Source organism: Chiloscyllium plagiosum, unplaced genomic scaffold, assembly GCF_037043375.1.
Source record: "Chiloscyllium plagiosum isolate Xiang-an unplaced genomic scaffold, Cpla_swu_hap1 HiC_scaffold_25, whole genome shotgun sequence".
In the NCBI taxonomy this organism is placed as follows: Eukaryota; Metazoa; Chordata; class Chondrichthyes; order Orectolobiformes; family Hemiscylliidae; genus Chiloscyllium; species Chiloscyllium plagiosum.
In genome coordinates this window covers 54441293-54458556 of record NW_028270163.1, presented here as the reverse complement: position 1 = coordinate 54458556, position 17264 = coordinate 54441293, and the positions used below count along the sequence as shown (strand labels likewise).

At 40.5% G+C, this 17264-nt stretch overlaps 1 protein-coding gene and 1 long non-coding RNA gene across 2 annotated transcripts in view; one reads left to right on the top strand and one right to left on the bottom strand.

The window, feature by feature from the left end:
* Positions 1-17264, bottom strand: part of cep112 (centrosomal protein 112) — a 557597-nt gene that overhangs the window by 934 nt on the left and 539399 nt on the right. Inside the window, exons 25-26 of the mRNA XM_088000744.1 lie at positions 13247-13348; positions 2411-2475 (exon numbers count right to left, since the gene is read on the bottom strand). Coding sequence (XP_087856870.1) covers positions 2411-2475; positions 13247-13348 — 167 coding nt within the window. The remainder of the gene's footprint in view (positions 1-2410; positions 2476-13246; positions 13349-17264) is intronic.
* Positions 1-17264, top strand: part of LOC122562285 (uncharacterized) — a 78281-nt gene that overhangs the window by 16662 nt on the left and 44355 nt on the right. The gene's annotated exons all lie outside the window — the stretch shown is intronic.

Here is a 17264-nt window from a genome sequence, read left to right as displayed (position 1 = left end):
TCACTGCATACCTAGTGTAGCTTATTCCATGGGTTGCAGAAAAATTCTCTCCTAATTTCCTCTGTTAAACTGCTTTTTTACATAATCATGGACGAGGCCTGTTGGTCAAGAGCTCAAGTCCCAAAAAAATGTCACATATTTATTTTGTGTGTCAGTATCAATTACATTATGTACAATTATAAAATGGTACTCACACTATAGAATAAGGCTGTGCAGAAAAAGCAAGGAAATGCAACTAATTGGATTGTGCTTTCACAGTGGGCTGAGTTGCCTTCTCTGCTGTACGATTCTATCTGTTTGTCTAAGTATCATAACCATTGAACAACATCTAAACGTTTGCTGTGATAAATTGCATGACAGGCTCCAAAATGTAGTAAATTTGTATTATTGCAGCTTTGGACTTGGATCTTAAAACACAAAAAATCATTTGGATCCTTCTATGTTTTGAATAGGAATTATTATTGGTTGGTGACATCAAATGCATAAGGTATCTCTCTTCCCTGTGATTTCCGCTATCAAGGATAATAAAAGTAATACTATCATGCCCAAGTTCTCCTCCAAGTTTCAACTTATCCTGACAAGGACATATACTGCCCTTACTTCATTACTGTAGGGCCAAAATCCTCATACCTTCCTTCCTAACACCATAGTGGGAGCACCATCACCGCAAGGACCGCAGATGTTCAAAGTGATAGTCCAACTTGAGATAAGCAATAAATGTATCCTCGCCAGAGACCCCAAAATTCAAGGACAACTTGCATTTATATTCTTCTTCTTGAGTTCTCTGCACTTGTACATTTATGTTGTGGTCTGGAGCTATGCATTATGATGGTAAACACTCCAATTTACTTTCCATTGCGTGGATGACCAGGGATATTTTCTGTTCTTTCCCACCTGCCACTGGTGTGTGTTGCAAGGATTTACAACTTTAACTCAATATCTCTTTGACCACGTCATAAATGCATCCTCATGGCCATTAACTCCTGGAGTTTGACTTGAATCCGGAATGTCTGGCTACCCTCTGTGGTATGATACCTTCTTGCAACTATATAGCACCTTTTATGAAGTGAATTCTTCCAAGGTATTTAACAGTCACGTTAACCATCAAAATGTGATATTAAGTTCTTTTTTAGATTTTTTTAAGGGGATTCGCAAAAACATTGTTGTGACATAAGATAACATTTTTTTATGCAACTAATAGGTATGCACTACCTGAAAGAGCGGTGAACACAGTCTTGATAATAACTTTCAAAGGATTCATACAAATACATGGAAGGAAACTATTTACAGGGTTATTAGAAAACAGCAGTAAAGATGGACTAATTGGGTAGGTCAACCAAAAAGACAAGATTGGCTATATGGTCTCCTTCAGAATGATTTGATCAGATATTATTAAGGCAAATATGCAAAAGAACTAAGATATAAAAATTTGCAAAGAGCTGGTAACTGCTTGACTACAATGCTATTAATGACACAGTCCACTGGCTACTTGGAGGGTAGTTTGAGATCAGTGACTCCATTATGAAGTGACCTCAGGAGAGAGCGGGAAGTTGAAACAGTAGCCGTCAGATCAACAAAACCCTTTACTTCATCTGGAAAAGTTTGCAACTTTAACAACTCCCAAGATGCTTTAAAAATCTATTTGTCAGTCAAGGAATCTAAAATATTTAAAGGTTCTGGGTCACCAAAAATATCTGTCCTGGAAATCTTGAAGTCTCTTTTACAAAGTCACTTGTTAGGCACATAGGAGCAGAAGGAATAAGAATCTGCAAGAACTTCAGGACCTATCTAGAAAATATAAGTTACAGAGAAAAGCATTTACATGAAGATAAAAACCTTCTTCACAAAAAAACCTTCCAAAGGATATTTTGGTTTCATTAGGCTGTCCTGGAAACGAAGTGCATTTATCAAGTGTGTAGCTAAGCCTGACAAGCTAATGAAACCCAGGTTCCACCCATGGTCTGCACTTGAGCTGTTTAATCTCAGGTAAGGCAATCTGTGCATGACACTAGATCTCAGTGTCTTGGTAGCCTTCCAGGATCATCCTCTAAGAAGTCTGTGCATGCCCAGAAAGAATTAATTTGGCTGTGCTGCCCCATTATAAAATAGCTTCTCTATGCTCACAGTCAAGGCTCTCACATAAATAATGACCCCTTGAACAAGTTTCCTGAAGGGATATCCCTCCCCCAATAACCATAAAAACCTGCAGTCAGCAGGATGGAGGGTGAGAAAATCTTCATCAAAATAGTTTTATGGATCACAGGCACACATGAATTATGTTGCCATGGTAACAACTCCAGCTACTTTAACTGGTTACAGGCAGCAGACAGCTGTGCACGCTGCACGACATTAAAAAGCCAGAAATGGTGGAGATGACTCGATTAAATTGGTGGTGAAATAATATGCCCACCTTCTATTACGATAGGTGTTTAGCTCTTCCTGAAGAACAGATGCCCTCTTTTGAAGGAAAGTCACCTAAAGTATAAAAAAAAGTAAAATGTAAAATTAAACATAAAATAGCAATTAATAAACAAAATATTTTGAATGAAACAGGTAGGTTTCAGCAGTTTATGCTGCCTAAACCTAAAAATGCTATTAAAATCGATTGCGCTGAGAGGAGCAAACAATGACAGGACTCCCAGTTGATGCAACCTTAACCTTCAAAGATAACCTTGTATTTAAATAATACTTACATATAATTAAAATTTCCCAAGCAACCATACCATCTAATTTTTTTGTGCAGTGTGTGAGCCTTCTAAATTATTTTACATGCGGTGCAATCACTTGAAGGGAATGCCTTGTGAGCTTGTGGAAATTCTTTATGATGTACAGTTTCGAGGGAACACTGATCACAGGAACAATATCAAACAAAATACTGAGGTATATGATTGTCTCGTGGTAATTATCGCTAAAATATCAATCCAGAGATTAAAACAGAAATTACTGAAAAGCTCAGCAGATCTGGCAGAGTCTGTGGACAGAAATCAGAGATAATATTTTGGGTCCAGTGACCATTCTTCAGAACCGATGGTAGCTCAGGAAAAGATTTTTTTGCAAATATAGAGTCGGGGGAGGGGATAAGAAGTAAGCAATAGATGGAGATAGAGCCTAAAGAGAGAGAAGAAGTGCCAGAAGGATTGGTGCTGGGTCCACTGCTTTTTCTCATTTATACAAATGATTCGGATGTGAACATACAAGGTATGGTTTGTAAGTTCGCAGGTGACACCAAAACTGAGATGTAGTGGACAGCGAAGAAGGTTACCTCAGAGTACAACAGAATCTTGATCAGCTGGGCCAATGGGCTGAGGAGCAGCAGATGGAGTTTAATTTAGATAAATATGAGGTGCTGCAATTTAGAAAGGCAAATCAGGAGAGGACTTACACACTTAATGGTAATGTCCTAGGGATTATTGCTGAACAAAGAGATCTTAGACTGAAGGTTCATAGTTCCTAAAAATGGAGTCTCAGGAAGACAGGATTGTGAAGAAGGTGTTTGTATGCTTGCCCTTATTACTCAGTGCATTGGATACAGAAATTGGGAGGTCATATTGTGGTTGTACATGATATTGGTTAAGCCACTGTTGGAATACTGCATGTAATTCTGGTTTCCCTGCAACAGGAAGGATGTCGCGAAACTTGAACAGGTTCAGAAAAGATTTACAAGGATGTTGCCAGACTTGGAGGGTTTGAGCTAAGAGAGAGTCTGAATAGACTGGGGCTATTTTCCCTGGAGCGACAAAGGCTGCGGGTTGACCTTATAGAGGTTTATAAAATCGTGAGGGGCACACGTAGGGTAAATAGACAAGATCTTTCTGGGGTGGGGGAGTCCAAAACTAGAGGGTATAGAGGGAAAAGATTTAAGAGGGACCTAAGGGGCAACTTTTTTACACAGAAGGTAGTATGTGTATGGAGTGAGCTGCCAGAGGAAGTGGTGGAGGCTGGTACAATGCAACATTTCAAAAACACCTGGATGGGTATATGAATAGAAAGGGTTAGAGGGATATGAGCCAAATACTGGCAAATGGGACTAGATTTATCTAGGATATCTGGTTGGACCGAAGCGTTTGTTTCTGTGTTGTACATCTCTATGACTCTATGACAGTTGGACAGACAAAGGAGTGAATAACGGTCAGCATAGGCAAATGAATAGCTGTTAATGGGGCCTATTAGGGCCTAACAATGGGATGTGTGTAATAGCAGATCATCTGATTGCAAGGTCTGGTGTGTAGGTGTTAGGAGAACATGGGAGAAGGTGCCTCAGGTCTTAAAATTGTTGAACTTGATATTCAGTCTCCAGAAGGGAACAGGTGGTGTGTTGAAATGGCAGGCAACTGGAAGCTCAGGACCTTTTGTGCGGACAGAATGTAGGTGTTCTGCGAAGCGGTCACCCAGTCTATGCTTCATTTCCCCAATACAGATGAAACCACTTTGTGAGCAGTGAATGCAGTAGACTAGATTGAGTGAAGCTGGAGGTGTTGGAAATGGTGGGTAATAGTCCAGCAGGTTGCCACCAAAAGATACATATCCCCCTCCCCCCCCTTGTCAGCCTTCTGCAAGGACTGCTCCCTCTGGGACACCCTGGTCCACTCCTCCTTCTCTCAATACTGCCAGACCTGCTGACTTTTGCTAGCAATTTCAGTTTATGTTTTTTCCAGCATTCGCAGTTCTTTTGTTTTTTTTATCAATCTAGACACTCAGGAGATGTTCTGAAATCAAATCCTGCCATGGCAGATAGTGAAATTTAAACTCAATAGTAATCTGGAAATAAGAGTCTAATGATGACAAGAAACCATTGCCAATGGTCAGGAAAAGCCCACCCAGTTCACTAATGTTCTTCAGGGAAGAAAATTTACCATGCTTACCTGGTCTGGCCTCCATGTGACTCCAGACCCACAACAACATGGCTGACTCTTAACTGGGCAATTAGGGATGGGCAATAAATGCTGGCCTGGTCAGCGATGCCCATTTCCCATGAATGAACAAAACAAAACTGACACTGAGCCATATGAAGTGACATTGGGGCAGATGTCAAAAAGCTTAATCAAGAAGGTATTTTTATGGACTGACTCAAAGAAGAAAAGTGACACAGAGACGATTGGGAAGGAAATTCACAATTGACTAAACAATTCCCTCAACCTCTATTTGTTAGCTAGATTAACTTAGTAACCTGGTTTCTAAATGGCCACTCCAGACCTGATCGGGTGTACCCTAGAACTCTGTGGGAAGCTAAGGAGGTGATTGCTGGGCCTCTTGCTGAGATATTTGTATCACCGATAGTCACAGGTGAGGTACCAGAAGACTGGAGGTTGGCTAACATGGTGCCACTGTTTCAGAAAGGTGGTCAGGACAAGCCAGGGAACTATAGACCAGTGAGCCTGACCTCGGTGGTGGGCATATTGTTGGAGGGAATCCTGAGGGACAGGATGTACATTTTTTGGAAAGCCAAGGACTCAATAGGGATAGTCAAACATGGCTTTGTGCGTAGGAAATCATGTCTCACAAACTTGATTGAGTTTTTTGAAGAAGTAACAAAGAGGGTTGATGAGGGCAGAGCAGTAGACATGATCGCTATAGACTTCAGTAAGGCATTCGACTAGGTTCCCCATGGGAGACTGATTAGCAAGGTTAGATCTCATGGAATACAGGGAGAACTTGCTATTTGGATACAGAACTGGCTCCAAGGTAGAAGACAGAGAGTGGTGGTGGAGGATTGTTTTTCAGACTGGAGGCCTGTGTGACCAGTGGAGTGCCACAAGGACAGGTGCTGGGTCCACTACTTTTAATCAATTATATAAACAATTTGGATGTAAGCATATGAGGTATAGTTAGTTAAATTTGCAGATGACACCAAAATTGGAAGTGTAGTGGACAGCAAAGAAGGTTACCTCAGATTACAATGGGATCTTGATCTGATGGGCAATGGGCTGAGGAGTGGCAGATGGAGTTTAATTCAGATAAATGAGAGGTGCTGCATTTTGGGAAAGCAAATCTTAGCAGGACTTTTACACTTAATGGTAAGGTCCCAGGGAGTGTTGCTGAACAAAGAGACCTTGGAGTGCAGGTTCATAGCTCTTTGAAAGTGGAGTCACAGGTAGACAGGATGCTGAAGAAGGCGTTTGGTATGCTTTCCTTTATTGGTCAGAGTATTGAGTACAGGAGTTGGGAGGTCATGTTGCAGGTGTACAGGACATTGGTGAGGCCACTGTTGGAATATTGAGTGAAATTCTGGTCTCCTTTCTATCAGAAGGTGTTGTGAAACTTGAAAGAAAAGATTTACATGGATGTTGCCAGGATTGGGTGAATTTGAGCTGTCGGGAGAGATTGAATAGGCTGGGTCTGTTTCCTTGGAGCTTGGAGGCTGAGGGGTGACCTTGTAGAGGTTTCTAAAATCACGAGGGGGATGGATAGGATAAATAGAGAAAATCTCTTCCCTGGGGTGGGAGAGTCCAGAAAACTAGAGAGCATAGGTTTAGGGTGAGAGGGGAAAGATATAAATGAGACCTAAGGGGCAACGTTTTCATGCAGAGGGTGGTACGTGTATGGAATGAGCTGCCAGAGGAAATGGTGGAGGCTAGTACAATTGCAACATTTAAGAGGCATCTGAATGGGTATGAATTGGAAGGGTTTGGAGGGATGTGGGCCAGGTGCTGGCAGGTGGAACTAGATTTAATTGGGATATCTGGTCGGCATGGACGAGTTGGACCATGCTGTACATATCTATGACTCTATTTCTGAATCCTTGCTGTCTTTTTCCAAATCCATTTTCTAGACCCAGTTTAAGCCCATACAGAGTTTTGTTTTCTCAATTTATATAGGTTCTGTAACTGGCTAAATATTTTCCCATATTATGAAAAGTTCTAGACACATAGAAGAAGGATGTCCTCATAGGTACAGATACCAAACACAATTTTTAAACTTGTTAAACTTCTAAAAGTTCAGCAAAGCATCAAGCAAGGTGAGGAAGGAGCCAAGATCCACTGCAGGGAGAATGGGCGCGTGTCAGTGTCTGGGGAAGAAAGCGGGCATTATTTCTTCCCATCTCATTTCACTTTAATAGTAACAATCTGATTTCCCTGCGTTAAATACAAGTATGATCAACTGTATTGATTTGTGAATAGGTAACTGTCTCCCTCTATCCTCAGAGTTCAAACAGTCTGCATTCATAATGTTAAGGCTTGGATTTTAAGTGTGGTGGGAATAGAACATAGAACTAGAACATTACAGCGCATACAGGCCCTTTGGCCCTTGATGTTGCGCCAACCTGTCATACCAATCTGAAGCCCATCTAACCTACACCATTCCAGGTATGTCCATATGCTTGTCCAATGACGACTTAAATGTACTTAAAGTTGGCGATTCTACTACCGTTGCAGGCAAAGCATTCCATACCCTTACTACTCTCTGAGTAAAGGAACTACCTCTGACATCGGTCCTATATCTATCACCCCACAATTTAAAGCTATGCCCCCTCGTGCTCGCCATCACCATACTTGGAAAAAGGCTCTCCCTGTCCACCCTGTAATCTAACCCTCTGATTATCTTATATGTCTCTATTAAGTCACCTCTCAACCTTCTTCTCTCCAACGAAAACAGCCTCAAGTCCCTCAGCCTTTCCTCATAAGACCTTCCCTCCATACCAGGCAACATCCTAGTAAATCTCCTCTGCACCCTTTCCAAAGCTTCCACATTCTTCTTATAATACGGTGACCAGAACTGTACACAATACTCCAAGTGTGGCTGCACCAGAGTTTTGTACAGCTGTAGCATAACCTCATGGTTCTGGAACTCGATCCCTCTATTAATAAAAGCTAAAACACTGTATGTCTTCTCAACAACCCTGTCAACCTGGGTTCAGAGGTTTCAAGGGTCTGTGTACATGAACACCGAGATCTCTCTGTTCATCTACACTACCAAGAATCTTACCATTAGCCCAGTACTTTGCATTCCGGTTACTCCGACCAAAGTGAATCACCTCACCCTTGTCCGCATTAAACTCCATTTGCCACCTCTCAGCTCAGCTCTGCAGCTTACCTATGTCTCTCTGTAACCTACAACATCCTTCGTCACTATCCACAACTCCACCGGCCTTAGTCTCATCTGCAAATTTACTATCCCACCATTCTACGCCCTCATCCAGGTCGTTTATAAAAATGACGAGCAGCAGTGGACCCAACACCGACCCTTGCGGTACACTACTAGTAACTGGACTCCAGGATGAACATTTCCCATCAACCACCATCCTCTATCTTCTTTCAGCAAGCCAATTACTGATCCAAACTGCTATATCTCCCACAATCCCATTCCTCCGCATTTTGTACAATACCCGACTGTGGAGAATCTTGTCAAACGCCTTGCTGAAATCCATATACATCAACCAGTTTACCCTCATTTACCTGTTTGGTTACCTTCTCAAAGAACTCAATAAGGTTTGTGAGGCACAACCTACCCTTCACAAAACTGTGCTGACTATCCCTAATCAAATTATCCTTTTCTAGATGAATAGGATATAAGAAACTCCTTTAAAAAAAAGTGCAGAAATTCATCAAGCAAAATCTGACTTGTGTAACATTTAAAGTTTGTCAAGTGATAAAAAATAGTTTAGTTTAATTACTAAGTACACCTGCTCTTAGATTCTCAGTTTTAGGATTTAACAATTGATAATCAAATAATGCAACATCATTGGATTAATAAATTGTTTGGCTCTTTTAACAAAGTGTGGCAGTTTAGGTGGAATCTCACTGTTACCCAGGTCATAGTCAAGCTATAAAATGTTTTATACTTTGAAACGTATCCAGAGTAAACATTCCAATACGCCTTACAGCTTTGTCAGGTGAAAAGTCAGGTGAAAAGTCCCTGAAAATTGTGTAACAAACCAGCTGTTGCCTCAGTTTCAAATTCAAACACAAAGATGAAAGTATAGGTTAAATGCATGGTGTGACATTGGTGTGTTAGAATAGTTACACTGGACTCTCTGCTGATAAGCTGTGATAATGGCTGCCTGCCAAGCTCGTTTAACTGCTTAATGCTTTGAACAGTAAAATACCTCTCTATTGAAATGAATGGGACAAGATTTGGGTTTCTTAAAGGGAAAAAATGAGTTCCAGTAGCCTGCAATTATCTATCCATCTTACACGTTGGTCTTGTTCTGCTAGCAAGTCCAAACTAGGGACAATGATATAATCAGAAAGTGCAGTTGAATGTCAGGCTTACTAAATGTACTGGAATTTGTGGCTTATCAAACAACAGGATCATATCTTTGAATTCTACAATTAAAGACTTATTGCTTTAACTAAAGAAAATTACCTTAGCATTGGAAGTAACTTGGATGTATTCCATTAAGTTGTTTGGAACTAAAAGGTCCAAAGAAAGGAAAATCTGTACCAGAATTTCCCACTGAGTTTGGAATGGAGTGAAAGAACATGTATTTACTCCACTACACTATCACCCTTTCTGCATGTGTTAAGTTCAAGAAACAAAACTGATCTGTCCTATTTATTGTTTGCTGTGTCACTATTGTCAGCATTTCATTGATGGGCAACTGCAAATACACAAAACAACTGATAGTAAAGCAGCTAATGGTACCGAAATGGAAAATGTACCTTTCACTAGAGAGTTTTGAGCAAGAGGAATCAAACAGGTATTCCATAAATATTAATCATTCACATTGCAGCTTCTGTGAGAGCCATGTCATATGCTTTTTATAACTAATATTTATACAGTAACTTCAAAAGCAAAATGTCTCAAGGTGTCTAACAGGAGGGTTAACTAACAAAGTAACACTGAGTCACGAAAGGGGAATGCAGGTCAGTCGGCAAAAGATGTAGGTTGTAAGTAGTGTCTTAAGGAGGAAAGAGAGGTTTAAAAAATTTTTATTCACTTATGGGACATGGGCCCTGCTGGCTGGTCAGCCTTTATTGTCTGTCCTTAGTTTCCCTTGAGAAGGAGGTGTTGAGCTGCCTTCTTGAACCACTGTAGTCCATGTACTATAGGTAGCTGTCCTGAAGGAAGGCATTTCAGTATTTTGACCCAATGATAATGAAGGAAATGCGATATATTTCTAAGTCAGGATGGTGAGTGGCTTGGAGGGTAGTGTTCATATGTATTTGCTGGCCCCATCTTTTAGATGGTACACAATGCTGTTACTGATCATTGGTGGTAGATGGCCTTGATGCTTGCAAATGAGTTGTCAATCAAACAGGCTGCTTTGTCTTGGAGGGTGTCAAGTTCCTTGAGTGTTTTTGGAGTTGCATCCATCCAGGCAAGTTGCACCCATCCACACTCCTGATTTGTCCTTTACAGATGGTGGAAAGGCTTTAAGGAGTCAGTATTCCTAGCCTGTGACCTGAACTTGTTGCCACTATATTTATATACAGTCATAGAGATGTATAGCATGGAAACAGAGCCTTTGGTCCAACCCGTCCATGCCGACCAGATATCCCAACTTAATCTAGTCCCACCTGCCAGCACCCGGCCCATACCCCTCTAAACCTTTCCTATTCATATATCCATCCAGATGCCTTTTAAATGTTGCAATTCTACCAGCCTCCATCACTTCCTCTGGCAGCTCATAGGTCTTTTATATCTTTCCCCCTTCACCCTAAACCTATGCCGTCTAGTTCTGGACTCCCCCACCCCAGGGAAAAGACTTTGTCTATTTATCCTATCCATGCCCTTCATGCTATATTGAGTTATTTTGAGTTTCCAGTAAATGGTAATCCCATAGATGGTGTTATTGGGTGATTCAATGATGGTAATGCCTTTGAATGTCAAGGGACAGTGGTTAGATTGTTTCTTATGGGAAATTCTCATTGCTTACCACGAATGCTACATGTCACTTGTCAGCCCAAGCCTGGACATTGTCCAGATGTCGATGCATTTGAACACGGACTACTTCAATATCTGAGGAATCATGAATGGTTCTGAAAATTGTGCAATCATCAGTGATCACCCCCACTGCATGTCTTATGATGGAGAGGAGGTGATTAATGAAGCAGCTGAAAACGGTTCAGCCTTGGACAATACTTCGAGGAACTCCTGCAGAGATGTCCAGGAGCTGAGATGACTGACGTCCAAAAAACACATCCATCTTCCTGTGTGCCAGATATGACTCCAAAAGGGGAGAATTTTCTCCCTGATTCCCATTGATTTCAGGTTTTGCTAGGGGTCTTTGATGCCACACTTGGTTGAATGCAGCTTTGATGTCAAGAGCTGTCACTCTCACCTCACATCTAGAATTCAGCTCTATTGTCCATGGTTGAAACAAGGCTATAATGAAGTCAGGAGCTGTGTGGCCCTAGGAGAACCCAAACTGGGCATGACTGAGCAGGTTATTGAGCAGCTGCTGTTTAAGAGCAATTTTGATGGAACCTTCCATCACTTTACTGATTACTGAGATTAGACAGATGGGTCATAATTGGCTGAGTCGGATTTGTCTTGCTTTTTGTATACAGGGCAATTTTCCACATTTTTGGGTGGATGACAGTGTTGTAGCTATATTGGAATAGCTTGGCAAGGGGAGCAGCAACGTCTAGAGCACACATCTTCAGTACTATTGCTGGCTTGTTGTTCTGGTCCATAGCCTTATCAGCATCCAGTGCTTCAATTTGTTTCTTTGTATCACATGGAGTGAATCAAATTGGCTGAAGACTGGCATCTGTGATGCTGGGGATCTCTGGAAGGGGCCGAGATGGATCATCAGAAGGTAGAGAGGTTCGGGAAGGGAATTCCAGAAGTTAGAGAATAGGCAGCTGAAGGCAATGATCTAAAAATTTGAGAGATGAAAATTGGGAATGTTCAGATAAATGAACAAACCTTAGATGGTTGTAGGACTGTAAAAGATTTTTAGAATTTGGGACCAGGGAGACCATGAAGGTATTTGAAACAATGTATCAAATGATGAGGTCATAAATATTACTACAATTTATTGAATTCCCTCCCATAAGGCATTTATTCTGTTGCTGATTTACCTGGACAAGCGAGTAAAGGCTCAAATGTACTCGGCTGTGTAAACCAGGAGATTTCAGGTTAGGTGGCAGTACCAATTTGGACCAGCTCTTCAGTGCCTCTGAGGAGCTACAGGATGAGTAAAATACATCAAGACTCCTACTCCTGATTACTGACCAGTGATAATTGCTGCAAAAATGCAAATAAAATGAAAGCTGATTAAACTAAGGTTTGGTTCTGATGCCCTCAACAGTGAAACTATCTACCAATAGTCAGCTTTTAAACTCACACACAGACTGGTCATTTTGGGGAGGTGGTTGAGGGTTAGTAGCACCTCTTGAGTTCCCTTCAGACCTCACTCATCAGAACTTGTCTGGTGTGTGGGGTAACTGAGGAGCTAGGGGAAACAAGAGGAGTTATAGCACATAGAATCTCTAAAGTAGGCCATTTGGCCCTTCAGGTTCCCTCCAAAGAGCATACCACCCAGATCCACTCTATCCCTGTTATCCTGCATTTCCCCATGACTAATCCACCTAGCCTGCACATTCCTGGACACTTTGGGAAGTTTAGCATGCCCCAATCCACCCAATTTGCATATCTTTGGACTGTGGGAAGAAACTGGAACACCCAGAGGAAACCCACACAGACACAGGCTGAATGTGCAAACTCCACACACTCACCTGAGGCTGCAGTCGAACCAAGGTGCGAGGCAACAATACCAACCAATGAGCCATTGTGCTGCCCAACACCTGAAATGTGGTTTAAAAGGGTTTGTACTTTATGAAATAGTAGCAGAACATGTGAGTTGAACACTTGCAAATAGGTTGGCAGAGAAAAGCAAAAATTGAAGTTGATTTTCCAATAGGTGTTGGGAATCTGAAGTATGGATTATTTTTGGGTTCTGACCCTGTACAATGCCAGTGTCGCTGAAGAGACACTATCTTTACACCAGACCTCCTGGTTGAGCTGGCAGCAGGGTCAGCAAACAGTTAGTAGCACCAGAGACCTCTGGGAGATGTACTGAATCCAAATGAATTTTCTTTAGAACCAAAGTTAACTCTCTACAGATGCTGCCAAACCTTTTGTGTTTCTTCAGCACTTTTTGGTAGTGTACCACCTTCTCAAGGGCAGCTAGTAACAGGGAACAAATACTGGCTTAGCGAGCGATGCTCATATCTCATGAATGCATTAAAAAAAGGCACCTGATGGCCATGGATTGAGACAACAATTCAGTTTTGAATAACAGGAAGGTAGAGCTAAAATTTAAAAAAATTACAGTGATCATTCAACCATTGAGATTTACCTGAGACTTCAGGGAACTAATGGTATCTTCAAGTTCATGTCGCACTGTAGCAGGCATCAGACCTTTGATTTTCATTTCATATTCTTGCTGGATGTGAGTGATCTGGAAAAAAACCCAAAGATATGGGGATCACATTTCACTTTTATGCAAAGCTTTGCCTTACTGTTCTGGGAGGAAATGAAGTCAGTAAATAATGGAACAGAATTTGGAGACTCTCAAAAATTTAAAGTACTACTTTTAAAGGAGCAGAAGGTCAATATTAATTTGATTTTAAAGCTGTTCTGGTTCCATACCTGCTTTCATCTGAAATTCATCTCATTGAAATTATACAAAACAATAAACTTGACAGCGAAATGAAGTGAAGTACTCTGACATGTTTTGCATCTAAATGTTTGGTGATTAAAGTTTCAAATTCCATCTGGCATCTCAAACAAAAACTGCAGAAACAGAAGCTCTCCCTTATTAAATGACAAAAGACAGCATTTGACAGATACTATGAGGAAGAGAACTCCTGCCCAAATCCAGAAGATCTGAACTTGTGGGTCGGGTTGGGGGGGAGGGGGTGGTGGCAGTGTCAGACTCAGTTCAGAGAATTGCACTAGGTTGGTTCCTGGGGTGAAGTGGTTGTCTTATGAGGAAATGCTGAGAAGTTGGACTTAATATATATTGTAGTTTAGAAGAGTAAGTGCTGACCTTAGTGAAAGGTACACAATTCTGAGGGGTAGATACAATGAGAATGTTGCTTCTTGTGAGGAATGAAAGGGCATAGTGTTAAGACAGATGAATTTTTCCTGAATTTTGGAGGTATTTATTTGCTCATACCCATTAGTCTTTGGAATTCTCATCCCCAGAGAGTAATATATTCATGGCTGAATTAAACAAATATTAGATCGACAAGGGAGTTAAGGATAATGGGGGACAGGCAATAAATTGGCAGTAAGGCCACAATCAGATCATCCATGATCTTACTGAATAGTGGAGTAAGTTATAGAGGTTGAATGATCTACTCCTATTTCTGATAAGACCACAAAAAATAAGAGGAGTAGGCCATTCAACATGATTATGGCTGATCTGGCCCAGGCTTCAACTCGTCTTTGTACCAGATCCTTATAGACCTCAACTCCTGATCGTTCAAAAATCTATTCACCTTCTCTTTAAATACTTTCAGTAATCTAGCCTTCATAATTCTCTGCAGTAGAACATTCCAGATATTCAGTAGTTCTGGAGAAGAAATTCCTTTGCATTTCCATCTTAAATGAATGCCCCCTTATTCTGTAACTGTGTCTCTAGTTTGAAATTTCCCTACTAGTGGAAACATCTTCTTACTATGTAAAGCACCCTCAGAATCTTATATTTCAAAAAGATCATACGTCATTCTGCTAAACTCTAATGAATAAAGGCATAACCTGTTTCGTCATTCTGGATAAGTCAATATGTTCATCCTAGTGAATCAGTCTAGTGAACCTCTTTTGAAATGTCTCCAAGCCCAAGATATTCTTTCCTAAATTCTGGGATCAAAACTGTATATAGTACTCCACAAATTAAAAACTGGAAGAACTGTGGATGCTGTAAATCAGAAACAGAAACAGAAGTTGCTGGAAAAGTTCAGCAGGTCTGGCAGCATCTGTGGAGAGAAATCAAAGTCAACATTTTGAGTCCAGTTCTGAGGAAGGGTCGCTGGACCCAAAATGTTACACAGACTGTTGCCAGATCTGCTGAGCTTTTCCAGCAAATTCTGTTTTAGGTGTGACTGCACCAATACCCTGTACAGTTATAACAAATCTTACCTATTTTTAAATTAGCAATGAAGGTCAAAATTCAATTTGCTTTTGCAATTACTTGCTGCACCTGCATGCTGATGTTTGGTGTTTAATGCTCAAGAACAAACAGATGCCTTTGTGTTGCAATTTTAATGGAGTCTTTCTCTATGTAAATAATAGTCTGCCTTTTGATTCTTCTTACCAAAATGCATGACCTCACACTTTCCTACATTAAACATCTTCCGCCAAAGTCAAACATCACCCCGCTCTTTCCTCAGGGTTCCAAAAGCCTGCAGTTTCAAATAAACCTGTCATGTGATTTTTGACTTTGTCTACCCCACTCCAATACCGACACCTCCACATCATCACCTGCCAAGTTTTTGCACCCTCACTTAACCTATCTATAGAGGCTTGCACATTCCTTATGTCATCACCACAATATGCCATCCCATCTACTTTTTGTATAGTCAGTAAATTTGGACACATTACACTCTGCCCCACTTCACCAAGTCATTAATAGAGATAGTAAATAATTGAGCACTAGGACTGATCCTACTAGCTATATTGTTTCAGCCTGAAAAAGACCCATTAATCTGACTGTCTTCTGTGTCTTAACTAATTGTCAGTCCATGCTAATATATTACCCCAATATTGCGAGCTCCTCTTTTGTCCAATAATCTGTTTGTGGAACTTTACAAATGCATTCGGAAAATCTAAAAATACAACATCTCCGGCTCCCCTTCATCAAATCTGCTTCTTATATTCTGAAAGAACTTTAGTAAACTTGTCAAACGTGATTTCTCTTTCACAAAACCATGTTAACTCTGTTTAATTGTATTCAGCTTTCCGAAATGTCCTGCTATTTCCTCCTTAATAATGGACTCCAGTATTTTCCTAATTAAAGATGTTAGATTAATTGCTCTACAATTTCCTGCTTTCTGTTCCCCTCCTTTTTTGAACAGGGACATGATGTTAGTGGTTTTCCAATCTGCTGGAACACTCCCAGAATTCATTGAGTACTGGAATATTTTGACCAATGTCTCCATTATTTAAGACTGCCAGATCCTAGCAATTTGTCTGCCTTTAGTCCCATTAGTTTGTCAAATGGTAGTGACTGTTACAAGACCTTTCTTCCCATTAGCATCTTGCTTATCTGTTATGGAATATTTATATTATGCTCTACTATGAAGTCTGATGCAAAATATTAGTTTAAATTATTTGCCATTTCTATGTTCACTGTTATTAATTCCGCAGTTGCATCCTTCAAGGATCCCAGATTTACTTTAGCTACTCTTTCTTTTTATTTACCCACAGAGGATCTTGTTTGTTTTTATATTTCTAAACAAGTTACTTTCATAATCAACTTTCCCCTTCAAGAGCTTTTACTTCATGCACTTCTGGTTCCTAAAGAAAAACCCAATCCGCTGATTTACTACTTTGTGTGCCTTAAGTTTTGATTGGATGCTATACTTGACTGCCATTGTTAACCATGTTCATCCTTTTCATTGAGTCCTTCTTTTCGAGTGGAAAGTGTTTTTGCTGAGTGTTACGAAATATCTGCGTAAATGTCTGTAACTGGTCATCCTCTGACTTTCTACTTTGTCTGTTTTCCTTCCTGTTTTAAGTACCGATCATTCTGGCATAATGCGATTGTTGTGTTCTGCTGCAACCTTGTGCTAAAGAAAATTGTGCCGTGGAAAACCACTATAGAAAATCATGCTGTAGAAGATCGCTACTAGAAAATCACTAAATTCGTTCAGTAGAAAGTTTGTGTTATCCAAACAACATCCACAATTTGAAAGTAACATGTTATAACCAATTTGCGCTGATGAAACACACATTATAGCAGAATGACCTGTACATTTTCATAGGTCTGTAGTTGCTCTTGTTTAAGTTGAGGACACTGCACTGAGACTCAAGTTGCTCTCCCTCAGAATGAATTTTTAAAAATCTACAACGTTGTGATTGCAACACTCAGAGGATCCTTAACTCTGAGAACTCTTATTAATTCTACCGTATTACACATTACCACGTGCCAAATGCTGTCAAGTGGGACTAGATTTATGTAGCATATCTGGAGGCATGGACGATTTGGAAAGGAGAGTCTGTTTCTGTGCTGTACATCTCTATATTTCTACTAGATTTAAAATAGCTTAGTCCCTTTGCAATGTACGACTTTAAGCAACAGTGCCTGATGTACTTTACAGATTTGTCTTCCATGTTATTCTTGTTCATCAATTAGTGTGCAGACCTATATT